We start from the raw sequence: 12,492 nt of genomic DNA, 5'->3' as shown, positions 1-12,492 counted from the left end.
GCCTCCGTGGTCCACTGGGCTCCTTTGAGCCTTGAGTTGTTGCTGAGGACAGTGACAGGCTACAGGCAGCAGACCTCATCCATGACAGGGGGTCTGCTGGCCACCCGACCTCCTGCAGGTCTTTTCATTCTTGCCCACTGCGGTCTATTCTCCACGAAGCAGCCAGAGTGAAAATAGAAGTTAATATATTAAAACATAAGTCAAATTGAGTCGCTCCCCTGCTCTGAACCCTTCATAATTTCCCAGCTCATGTAGAGTAAAATCCAAAACTCTTGCCTGCAATGAATGCCCTCAAGACTGGCCTTTGGCTGTTTCCAACCTCATGTCTCACCAGCATATACTGTGCTCCAGCCTGGGGCCCCTAGACATTCCTTGATGATGAGGAAGCCCAGGCCCTGGTCACCAGGGAGATAGGTGCTCAGGGTGAGGTTATGAGGGCTGGACGGGGACAGTGATGGGCGTGAACAGGCACTTTCTGCTTCCACGGCTCCCATGAAGGCTCACACTACCTGCACCCACCTCCTTTTTCCTTCCCAAGTCTCTGTCTTTGCTGGCCAACTGTTGAGAGCCTGGCTCCCAGCTACAACACCAACTTGCCCAATGTGAGGAGATTTCAGGGTCCATGTGAGTGACCCAGTCAACCAACAGCTTCAAAATTGTAGGAGTTCCTGTGTTTTTTTCCCCTATAATAAACTTTTATTATTTATTTTATTTTGCTTTATGTGTATGTGTGTGTGTGTGTGTGTGTGTGTATAACTGAAGTATAGTCAGTTTACAATGTTGTGTCAGTGGGAGTTCCTGTTAATGCTGGTGGCCTTCGCCCACATGTGCTCAGCCATCTGTCACAGGGCTTCAGTCTGAATTGGTCCTAATCCCTTGCAACTGCTCCTCCCTTCAGAAACCTTCAAATCCTGCATCCCACCTGCTCACACATGTGCTCTCTGATCAAGGTTTCATAAGCCACCTGTGGGCCCACTACACCTCATCCTCTGCCTGCCAATCGGCAGCTCCCCCTGACTCACACCCTTCCCTGATAGTTGGTGGGTGGTAACCAGTGGCTCCCAGAACATCAGAGTCGTCGAGGAGGTCAGAAGATGCCCCCTCACAGACGTGTGCCTCCACAGGCCTCTTGGATGCTTGGACTGACCACTCAGCCTATCCTGAAACACCCCTCCCTCCTGTTTTCCATGGCATTGCTTCTCCATAAGCCTCTCTGTTCACTTTCTGTCCTTCTCAGGGGCCCCCTTCCTGCTCCTGATATGCTGGTACGTCCTTCTGTCCTCAGCTCCTCCCTCCCTCCCCACCCTCCACTGCAGTGGGCAACTTCCTCTGTTCTGATGGCTTCAGACATCGCCTGTGTGCTGATGACTGACACACCTGCGGCAGTCTGCCCTTCTCATGCATAAGGCACATGAAAATTAAGAAGCTGGATGGGTATATGATTACTGCCAAGGATGGGCATACCTTCAGGTGTTGTGAAGGCCTTTTCGTTATATTCTAACCACCTTCTGTTCACTAGCAGATCTGTTTCAGAACAGTAGCTAGGGCCACCATGCGATTTAGGGCCACCAGAAGCAAGTTGGCTAACACAGAAATTCTCATAAACACAGTATCATAACACAGATCAAACCAAACCCTTATGTGTTACTGCAAATACTAAGACCAATCTCTCCTTTCTATTTCAGGATCCCCACTCCCTTCACACAGTACTTACTCCCAAGTACTCCGTGGTCAGAAGCTTCTCACCGGAGAGTTCTCCAAGCTGGGGTTGGATCACTTCATCTTTGTCCAGATCAGCTTCCATTGTGTCATGGTCCTCCTGTTTCAAACGAGACATGGAATGAGCGCTCTGGACCCCTAGCTGCAAGTTCCCAGAGGCTGGCTCCCCAACTGGGCATGTGCTGTGAAGTGGGGGAGGCCTTAGCCCAACAGCAGTAGCTCATGGGTCTGCATTTCAAAGGGTCTCAAGGGCAGTCTGCTTTCTGCTCATAACCTCCGTGAAGATGAAAAGGAAAATGCCAACCACTTCTTTAAGAAGCTGGGTGCCTAGTGAACACTTCCACGGCCACAAGAGTGAAGAGGTTCAATAAGACGTGTAACGGTCTTTCCTAGTTACAGTTCTCAGAATTCTTTTCTCTGTGAGTTAAGGTACCAAGTGAACAGCCCAATGAGCCAGACTACAAATAACTATTAAGCACCTTCATATGCATAGGCCTTACAGCAGATACAAAACTGTGTATTATAGGCTTGCTCTTTTCAAGCAGTTTATAGTCAGTAAGCAAGAAGACTCAGCAGAAGGAGTTGTTTTGCTTCTAGGAAAATGGAGTGGACATACTTTTCCCTGTTCCTCCCATCAAGTACAACCAAAAACACTGGGCATTTATACAAAATAAATGAGAGACCCTGAAAGATGGAGAGATGGAGGCTGACTGGCTCAGTACCCAGGGACAAAAGGAATGAAAGGTGGTGAGTCCCCTGGGTTTTCTTTTTGCCTTAGAGAGTCCAGACTGGGAGCTGAAGAAGCCAGCAACCCAGAAATGTGAACAGTGAAGACAAAAAAAGAAAAATACTGTCACTCCACCCTCAACTACACCAGCATGGGCGTGAGGGAGCTCAGACTTCTACCCTTACCAGGCTGTCATGAGGCACCTCAACATCCCTCGCTGGGGTGATATCAGAGAAGGCCAGGTATGGAGGGGGAATTCCATCCCTGCTGGGTGGTAATGAGGCTCCCCACCCAAGGCCAGAGCGGAGACCATGTGGAGAGCCTGGACTTCCATCTTTACTTGGCAGTGATGGATGTTCCCCCCTGCCTCATCCTGGGATGGTGTTTGTTAGAGGAGGCCTGGCAGAAATTCAAGACCTTCATCACCCCTAGGTTTCAGCATGTTTCCATGGTGTCAGGGGAGGCCACATGGAGAGCAGTAAGGAGGCATTCCTACTTCTTCTAGTCACTGGTGGAGGCCTAGTAGGGACTTAGAACTCCCATCTCTGTCCTGCAGAAATGAGCTGTCTTCTCCCTCCTCTCCACACCGGGTGTCAACAGAGGCCAAGTGTAGAACCTGGACTTCTACACACCTAACAGTAATGAGGAGGGGCCCCCACTTCCCCTGCCATAGCAGTGTCAGAGAAACCAGATAAAAGAGAAGGTTTAAAAAGACAAAAGTTTCATTAGATAATATCCAAAATACCTGGGCTTAAATAAAAAATTACTTATCACACCAAGAACCAGAGTGTCATAAAATTAAATTAAGAAACAATCAATAGATGCCAACATCAAGATAACAGAGATGCTATAATTATCTGACAAAAATTTTAAAGCAGCCATTATAAAAATGCTTCAATGAGCAATCACAAACATTCTTGAAATAAATTTAAAACCAGGAAGTCTCAAGAACATAGAAAAGGAAGAACAAAGTAAGCCCAAAGTGATACAGGAAAATGGGGCACAAGAGGATGGCCATGTCCCAGGTCCAGGCGAGTCCCTGGGATGTGCCCCATCAAGTAAGGGTCCTTGGCTTCGTGCAGGAAAGAATTCAAGAGCGAGCCAAAGTAGAGTGAAGGTAGATTTATTCAGAGAGATACACACTCCATAGACAGAGTGCAGGCTGTCTCAGAATGCAAGAGAAAGCGACCACAAGGTGAAGGGTTGTTAGTTTTTATGGGCTTGGTAACTTCATATGCTAACAAGTGGGAGGGTTATTCCAACTATTTTGGGGAAGGGGCTGGGATTCCCTGGAATTGAGCCATCACCCACTTTTTGACCTTTTATGGCCAGTCTCAGAACTGTCATGGCACCTGTGGGAGTGCCATTTAGCATGCTAATGTATTACAGCGAGCCTATAATGAAGCTCAAGGTCTACTGGGCATTGCATCTTCCGCCATCTTGGTGCTAACTGCTGTGTCATTCTTTTAATGGTTGTGCCCTGCCCTCTTCCTTCCTGCCTCAAAAGCAAGCAAAAGGAAGGAAATAATGAAGAGAAGAGTAGGAATCAATGAAAAGGAAAACAGAAAAACAGCAGAGAAAATTGGTGAAACCAAAAGCTGGTTCTTTGAAAAGATTAATCAAATTGTCAAACCTCTAATAAGACTGACAAAGAAAAAGAAGACATAAATTACCTATCAGGAATGAGACAGGAACTATCACTACAGACCCTGAAGACATCAAAAAAATAATAGGGATTACTATGAGCAAATATACATAAATTTGACAGCTTAGATAGAAAAACACAAATCATTCCAAGCCTCTCAAATAACTTGAATAATCCTATAATTATTAAGAAAATAAATTCATAATTTAGAAGTTCCCCCCAAAGAAACCTCCAGGCCCCTATGGTTTCACGGGAGAATTCTATCAAACTTTTAAAAAGAAAGTAACACCAATTCTACACAATGTTTTCCAGGAAACAGAAGAGGAAGGAATACTTCTTAATTCATTTTATGAAGCTGGTATTACCCTGGTACCAAAACCAGAAAGGATAGTACCTTTATAAAAAGAAAAATATAGACATATATTCTTCATGAATTAAGATGTAAAAATCTTAAACAATCAACTTATAAGAAAGTGAAAAAAAATCCTTAACAAAATATTAGCAAATAGAATAGACCAATAGCTTGATATGCTAAGAAAATTATATACAATGACCAAGTGGTGTTTGTTCCAATGATGCTAGTCTGGTTCAATATTTAAAATTTAATCATTATAACCCACAAGATTAACAGGCTTATATGAAGAAAAAAAATCACATGATCATAGTAATGGATGAAGAAAAAACATGACAAAATTCAACGCCCATTCATGTCAAAAACTCTCAGAAAAATAGGAATAGAGGTGTACCTGAAAAAGAACATCTCCAGAAAGCCTATAGCTAGCATTATACTTAATGGTGGAAGACTGGATGCTTTCCCTAAGATTGGGAACAAGGGCAGTATTCCTACTCTGACCATTCTTAGCGCTAGAGGTTCTAGCCAGAGCAATAAGGCAAAATAAATAAATAAATAAATAGCATACAGATCAGAAAGGAAGAAACAGAACTGTCTCAATCTACAGATGACATGATTGTCTATGTAGAAAATCCCAAGGAATCAACCCCCCAAAACTCCTAGAACTAAGAAGTGAGTTCAGTAAGGTCACAGGATATAAGATAAGCATACAAAAAGCAATTCCTATGTACCAGCAATGAACTTAAATTGAGATACTGAAATTAAAATTACAATACAATTTACAATTGCTTACACACAAAGAAATAAAATAAGAAATACTTAGGTGTAAATCTAACGAAACATGTATAGGACTTGTATGCTGAGAACTGCAAAACACTAACAAAAGAAATCAAATATGACCTAAATAAATGGAAAGACATCACTTGTTCATGAGTTAGAAAATCCAACGTAGTTAAAAATGTCAATTTTCTCAAAATTCATATATAAGTTTAATGTAATTTCTATAAAAATCCCAGCAAGATTTTTCTGTAGATAGATACAAGACTATTCTAAAATTTATATGGAAGGGGCGAAGGAACTAGACTAGCTGAGACAATTTGGAAAAAGAAGAATACAGTGGGAGGAATTAGTCTACCTAATTTCAGGACTTATTACTGTAGACAAAGAATGTTGCCTGAACATTTCAATAAACAAAGGATATTGTGGCCATAAAGCCATCAGCCACTGTAGCCACCCCTGATGGTGCACCATAAGGGGAACTCAGGATGGAAAAAAACTCAGGGTACTGGCCCTAGGTAGTTAAGATGCATATCAAAGGAATAATTTCAACGAGCACAGACTCCTGTATCTTCCCATACATAGAAAAGCACTAAAATCGTAAACTTGACATGTCTGTTTTTTGTGATTGGTAGTAATCTTTTCATGTTCAACTACATTTTTTTCCCCCTCCAGTAAAAACCCCTGTTATACCCTGGCTCCTCCCTTACCTCTTTGGGACAGTTCCTCAGAGCAATCTGAGAGGCCGTGTCCCAGGCTACAGTTCTCAGTAAGGTCCTGGAATAAAACGTGACTCTCCACTTTTAGGCTGTGCATTTCTTTTTCCAGTCAACATTATATCACTGCAGGAATCAGGACTATGTGGTGTTGGCAGAGGGAAAGACGTAAAGATCAACCGAACAGAGCAGACAACCTGGAAACAGACCTACATAAATTGGCTCAGCTGATTTCTGACAACAGTGCAAAAGCAATTCAACAGTCTTTTCAACCAGTGGTGCTGGAGCAACTGGACGTGCACGGGGGGAAAAAGTGAGCCTTTCTCTAATTCTCATGCCTTGTATAAAAATTAACTCAAGATGGATCATGGACTGAAATGTAAAACTATCAAATTGTTAGAAAAAATAGTAGAAAATCTTCAGGATCCACGACGAGGCAAAAGCCTCTTATATTTGACAGTAAAACACCGTCCATAAAAGGAAAAATTTGGTAAATTGGATGTTTATTGAAATTTTTAAAACTTTTGCTCTCTGAAAGACCTTGTTAAGAGGCCATAAGAAAAGCTACAGATTGGGAGACATATTTGGAAACCATATATCTGACAAAGGACTAGAATCTAAACATATAAAATACATAAAGAACTTTCAAAACTCAACAGTAAAAAACCCAAACAATCCAGCTAGAAAACGGGCAAGAGAGATGAAGAGACATTTCACTGAAGAGGAAATAATAGATGGCAAATAAACACATGAAAATGTCTGACATCACTAGCCATTAGGAAAATGCAAATTAAAACCACAATGGGTCACTTCACGCCTATTAGAACAGCTAAGTTAAAAAATGGTAACAACGTCAAATGTTGGTGAGGATGCAGGGAAACTTGATCACTCATCTATTGCTCGTGGGAACACAAAACTGGTACAGCCACTGTGGGAAACAGTTTGGCAGTTTCTTAAAAACCTAAACATTCAACTACATATGACCCAGAAATTATGCTTTTGGGCATTTACCCCAGAGAAATGGAAACTTATTGTCACATAACAATCGGTATATGAATGTTTATTACAGCTTTATTTGTAATAACCCAAAATTGGGAAAAACAGATGTCTGTCCACAGGCAAATGTTAAACTAAACAGTCTGTGGTCCAGCCACACCACAAAGTATTGATACACATGTACCTGGATGAATCTCCAGTGAAACGTGTGAAAAAAGCCAGTCCTCAGTGGTTATATACTAAAGGATTCCATTTATATGACATTCTTTTTTTTTAATTAATTTTTTGGGAGGGAGGCAATTAGGTTTATTTTTATTTATTTATTTAATGGAGATACTGGGACTCGAACCCAGGACCTCATGCATGCTAATTGTATGCTCTACCACTGAGCTATACCCTCCCCTCCATGTGGCATTCTTGAAATAACAAAACTATGGAAATGGAGAACAGACTGGTGGTTGCCAGGGGATAAGGAAGAAATGGGGGTGTGGCTATAAAAGGGATCCTGTACTAATGGAACCTTCTGGCTCTTGCTAATATCCTGGTTGTGGTGTTAATACTATAGTTTTACAAGAGGTTACCAGAGGATGGAATTGAGTAAAGGGTAGGCAGGATTTTTCTGTATTATTTCTTACAAATGCATGTGAATCGACAATTATCTCAAAATAAAAAGGTTTTAAATATACAAAAAGAGAGGAGTTAGAAACAAAATAATCGTATTTATGAGACGTTCCAAGCCCGTGTATAATCCAGTTGTCGGCTGAGCGATGTACATGGTAATGGGGAACCTGTGATCTCTCTCCCACTCCCTGCCAGGATTTCGGAGACCACACTGTCTTTTGCAGGTTAAATTATAAAGATCAATACAAAACAAACCAGACCTTCACTTGACTGAGGTAGAAACTAAGGAACATGTGAAGGGAATGGCCTGAGGAGGGCCCTGGAGGAGCTGGCAGGTCCAGCGCATCCAGGCTCACGCGGAGAGGTGCCCTGTGCCTAGGTGACAATGGTCCCTGAGATCATCCAACCAGTCCTTCCTGATTCCTTGCCCACTCAACCACATGTGATTTGCTTCCTCTAAACTTGCCAACAGGAAGAGAGAGCTCTATTCTGTAAACAGAAGTACTGTGTCCTTATTTTCAACTTAATTTCTATTCATTTTGGAGGCTCCAATCTTTCGGGAACTTCATTTATTTTAGTTAGTTTCCTAGGGGTCCAAAGGCCCAGATTCCGGTGAGGATGCCCCTGGGTAGGGCTGTTCTAGGGCTCAGCCCCATCTCTCCAGGCTCTCGTCAGCACACAGACAGCATCCTCTGCCACCACTAACCACTGTCGCCGCAGGACGGGCTGCCTTAGAAAAATGGGATCCGACTTATTCTCGGTGGCCCCTCAAAGTGGATGAGAAGCAGTAGACGGAGAGGCAGGCTCCAGACGGACCCGGAGACTTTCCGAATGCTCAGCGCCATCTCACCTGCGCAGGGGCTGCTGAGGGGATACTGCCAATTCAGCTTACATTTGAGAGCATTGATTGGATGCCTTCTAATCACAGAACCACCGAGGAACACAACCGACATATCTGTAGCACTTTACATCTCACAATGACTCCCTGTGGTCCCTTTTCTTACACCTATCTTGTCAGATGTGGGACCTGAGCTGGAGACAAGTGCCAAGTCCACAGGGATAGGCTGGCCCTGAGGCAGGAGTCTGAACTTAAAGCTTGGGGCAGCCCCCTCTGTCCAGCTCTTTGTGACTCAGCCACTTGGAGCCTTATAGAGAAGCCTGTTTCTCAGGAGCCACAGGCTGGACTATCCAGGTCATCTGAGGCCCGAGGACCCTTACTGCCTGGTTGGGATGAGCTCAACGGGGCAGAGAGAGTGGAGAGGAGGCCCCGGCAGCTTCTAGAGTTCACTGTCTCATCCTCTCTCCTCCAGTCCTGCCTAATCACAAACGGAGGATGCACTCTCGTCCTACCTGGAACACCAGGTTCATGGTCAATCCTGCCTCTAGTCCTGGCTCACTCTCCATGCAAGGGTTGCTGCCTTTTCCTCCCGCTGCTTCACCTGAGTTGGCAGCTCTGCCAAGAGCGAGTGTACCCACCATCCTGAAATTTCACTCGGGGTTCCTTAAAGGTAATGCTATCTATGAGGCCCTTCCTGAGGTCAGCTCTGGGACAGCCAGGTAAGATTTGTACTGCTGCCTTGGCTTAGAGTTTGGCTTACTAAAATTCCAACATCTTAGTGATCAAATCGTGTGTACATTATATGATTATTTTAGGAAAATGACTGCTCTTTTGAACAAAAGCATCGGGCTCTGTGAGTCTGGTCAGAGTGAGTAGCCCAGAGCCCTGGGCCGTGGAGTAGTGTTTCATCCTTTTTCTAGGGAACCAAGCCTTGGAGGCACCAGCTGGAAATGGGCTTATGAATCACAGTTTCACAGAGGTATTGGTGATACACCACGTCCCTGCCAGGATGAAACATGAAACAAGTGTCCACATTCCATTTCAATGAAGAATAAAAGGTCAACGATTAACCTCAGTCAATGCTAGCAGAAGTATCTCCTTACTCGGAACAACAAGTACATATGTAAGTTACTCATATGTAGGTTACAAGTACATATGTAAGTTACAAGTTACTCAAATTCACTGAAATATTTATTCATTTTTAAAAAAATTTAAAGCAAGTTGAAGCTGTTTTTTATTAGAAGAAATTCATAGTTAAAGAACTTCATAGTTAAATTCATGGATAGTTGATAACCTCCAAAAACACAGGACAGTTTCTACATTTGGTCCCTAATATATACAACTCTGTAATAAAAGTTAAGTCAAGTCACAGTGTAATTTGCTAGTGTGGGGCCAGAGAGAGAACCAGTCCACTTGCTCACCACCTGGAGCATTTGCTTCTTCTGCTACAGTTCCTCTGCTGGCAACATTGGTGGTGTTTTCAGGACTATTATGCTAATATAAGATGCATAAATATAAATCATGATTAAATCGATAGTTCTTGGTTAAGAAAGTTTTGTACTGAGGCTCTGATAAGACGAGATTCGTATCAGTGCCCCTGTTTCTCCATCCAGCAAACACAAGTATCGTGCTGCCTCCTCTAAAATCATGACTTACCTACTGAGGAAATTTCTTAAGGTCTCTGATTTTGAAAAGCTGTATACAGTACAGACAACCACAAGTCACCGTCAGTTTTTTTTTAAGAAACACTGATATTAGCGAAAAGGAAATGGGGGCATCGTTACAACTCATGACGTGTAAAGAGTACAAGTAAAATGAGCTGTACTAGATGAGCTGGAAAGTGCAATTTAACAGAGAGAAGCAGGAGCTTAATTCAATACTTTTCAATCTGTTTCCAGCGACCCTTGGGAAACTATATGCAGAGGGAGATTTGGGAAGGCAGAGGAAACCACTAGATGCGGTGGGAAATGTAAGGAGAGAGCCTATAAAAATGATGCCTGCTGATAGGAGGGCACTGGGTCCACTTTTTCAGTTGGTGCCAAGTGGCTTAAAATGACTGAGGATGTATAAGAACTTTATGAAATGGGCAAACCTAGGAGGCATTCAATGATACTTACAGCTTCAGCCTTCTCGCTGGGAGAGAGGCAGCTGCTTTCCACTGGTTTCACCCCAATTTAAGTGGAAGAATTTTACTCGCCTCACTCAAGTGTGAACAGTCGAACGTGGTGACACCCTGGTACACAACTGCACAACACGCCGTGGAAAAACAGCACCAGCCACATTGTAGCTTCTCCGAGCTGCCTGGTGCATTCCAAATGAAACATATTTTGCAATCTACTCTGTGAGCTAAGCAGGTGATGGGAAATGCTTCAAGAATAAATGCCTCATTAGGGTGGTTTTAAATACCATTGTCGGGAAGAATTTTACTAAAATTACTGGTCTTTATGTACTTTAGCAGAATGTATCAGATTACTAAAGGGAGAGCCCAGGGATAACTGATTACTTCAAGAAATTAAGAATGCCTCATAAAAAAGGCACTTGAGCTGAGATGAATTTAGATGTTCTAATACGAAGCTTCCCCATAGTGGCTCGGTGATCTTATGACACTACAAGATTCTTAACTGGAGGCTTTAGATACATAATACTCCAGACAAACCAGATTCTAAGCAATTGGCCTGAAAGCAAAACTAAGGTTGACCACTAAATGCATTTGAAAACTCAGATTCCTACAGATATAATGCCGAGAGCAGAATGTATTCAAGTGGTTTTACATATGACAAGTGAGGGTATCAAGTGTGTTTTCCACTTGAAATAATTACAAGACTTCTACCAGCAGGTTAAATTTGAGACACTGTCTCAGAACACTGAAGTGGAAATCTCACTCTTTGTAAAAATAAGGGAAAAACACTCCACATGGGAGAGAAAGGCTGAGCCAAGGTGACCAGGCAGGCAATGTAATCAACATATTTCCCCTAGTGGAACAGACCCTTTTCATTCTTGTAGCTTTCTCCGAGTGTGTGCCAGGACTGTGGGTGGAAGCAGTTTCTAAATCCTTGAGGACCCATCATGATGTTGAGTTGTTCTAGGCAGCCACTTCCCCATCCACAAAATGACATTCTTGGCCTAATGACAGCTGGTTTAATAACCAGCCCAGTTCATTAACCACGGGAGAGAAACCTGACAAACCCCAACACCCTTTATTTCCTGATTCTTCTAATCCATTGTTTCAGCTGCTCAGTTTCCTTGCTTAAACTTCCTGTGAAGCCCTAGTGAACACAGCAAGATCCGTGGAGATGATGGCAGTGATGCTCTGTGAGAAGCTGTGTTATCAAAATAGGTAATACACAGAATCCCAGGAGACCTGGAGGCTCAACAGGATCGGAAGAGAAAGACAGTAGAAAGCTTATGGGTGACAGAGGGAGGAAGCCAACATCATAGCAGCGTCCAGACACCACACCTCATACAGACAGGTAACCCGAGTCGTGGTTCCCTCTAAACAGGGGTCACTGAGTGTGCTCAGGAGATGGGGGAGGGGCGGCACTCAGTGGAGACCCAGGGACCCTGGAGTGAGTATGGGTGGCTAGCTCACCAGCCAGAAACCACCACTGTGGAACTGGAAACACGCCCCCAACACAATGAAGGTATCTTCTTACACATCAGCAAGAATGTCATGAGGAAAACCCATTATTCACTTTAAACCACATATGTTCTGAAATCATGTTTGGATGAACGTCAAAGTCCTCATAGAATCTAGATGAAGGAGATTTGAAAAGTAAGGATTTGTCAGTGTTTCTCAAACTCCCTGGAGGCAAGGGGTACATATGGGGGGGGTGTTGGTTAGGAATCTGAATTTGGTTTTTCAGGAAAAACCTCACAGGCTGGCTGTCACCGAAGTCTACGCTGGGAACAGCCTCCCTCCCCTCCTTTTACCCACTGAGGGTGTCCAAGTTCTCCCTCTGCCCCCTGCTACCCACCCCCAGCTCCATCCTGGCCACCCATGGGCCTTGGCTCCTGCTCTGGCCAGACAAGACACAGGGAACCTCTGCTCTAGCAGACTTTCCAATGCGTTAGTCTGGTCTGCCTCTAGATCACCATGACAAT

The 12,492-nt window shown here is 43.5% G+C and overlaps 1 protein-coding gene across 4 annotated transcripts in view; it reads right to left on the bottom strand.

Annotated features, from left to right (window-relative positions):
* The window catches only part of ARMC9 (armadillo repeat containing 9), a 142,056-nt gene that overhangs the window by 26,586 nt on the left and 102,978 nt on the right, over nt 1-12,492 (bottom strand). For all 4 annotated transcript variants that reach the window (XM_045517458.2, XM_045517456.2, XM_074364475.1 and 1 more), the window contains one exon: nt 1,715-1,819. In XM_045517458.2, the coding sequence (XP_045373414.2) occupies nt 1,715-1,819 (105 nt within the window). The remainder of the gene's footprint in view (nt 1-1,714; nt 1,820-12,492) is intronic.

This window comes from Camelus bactrianus, chromosome 5, assembly GCF_048773025.1.
Source record: "Camelus bactrianus isolate YW-2024 breed Bactrian camel chromosome 5, ASM4877302v1, whole genome shotgun sequence".
In the NCBI taxonomy this organism is placed as follows: Eukaryota; Metazoa; Chordata; class Mammalia; order Artiodactyla; family Camelidae; genus Camelus; species Camelus bactrianus.
The sequence above is the reverse complement of the archived record's forward strand: the minus strand, read 5'-3'. Positions and strand labels throughout refer to the sequence as shown.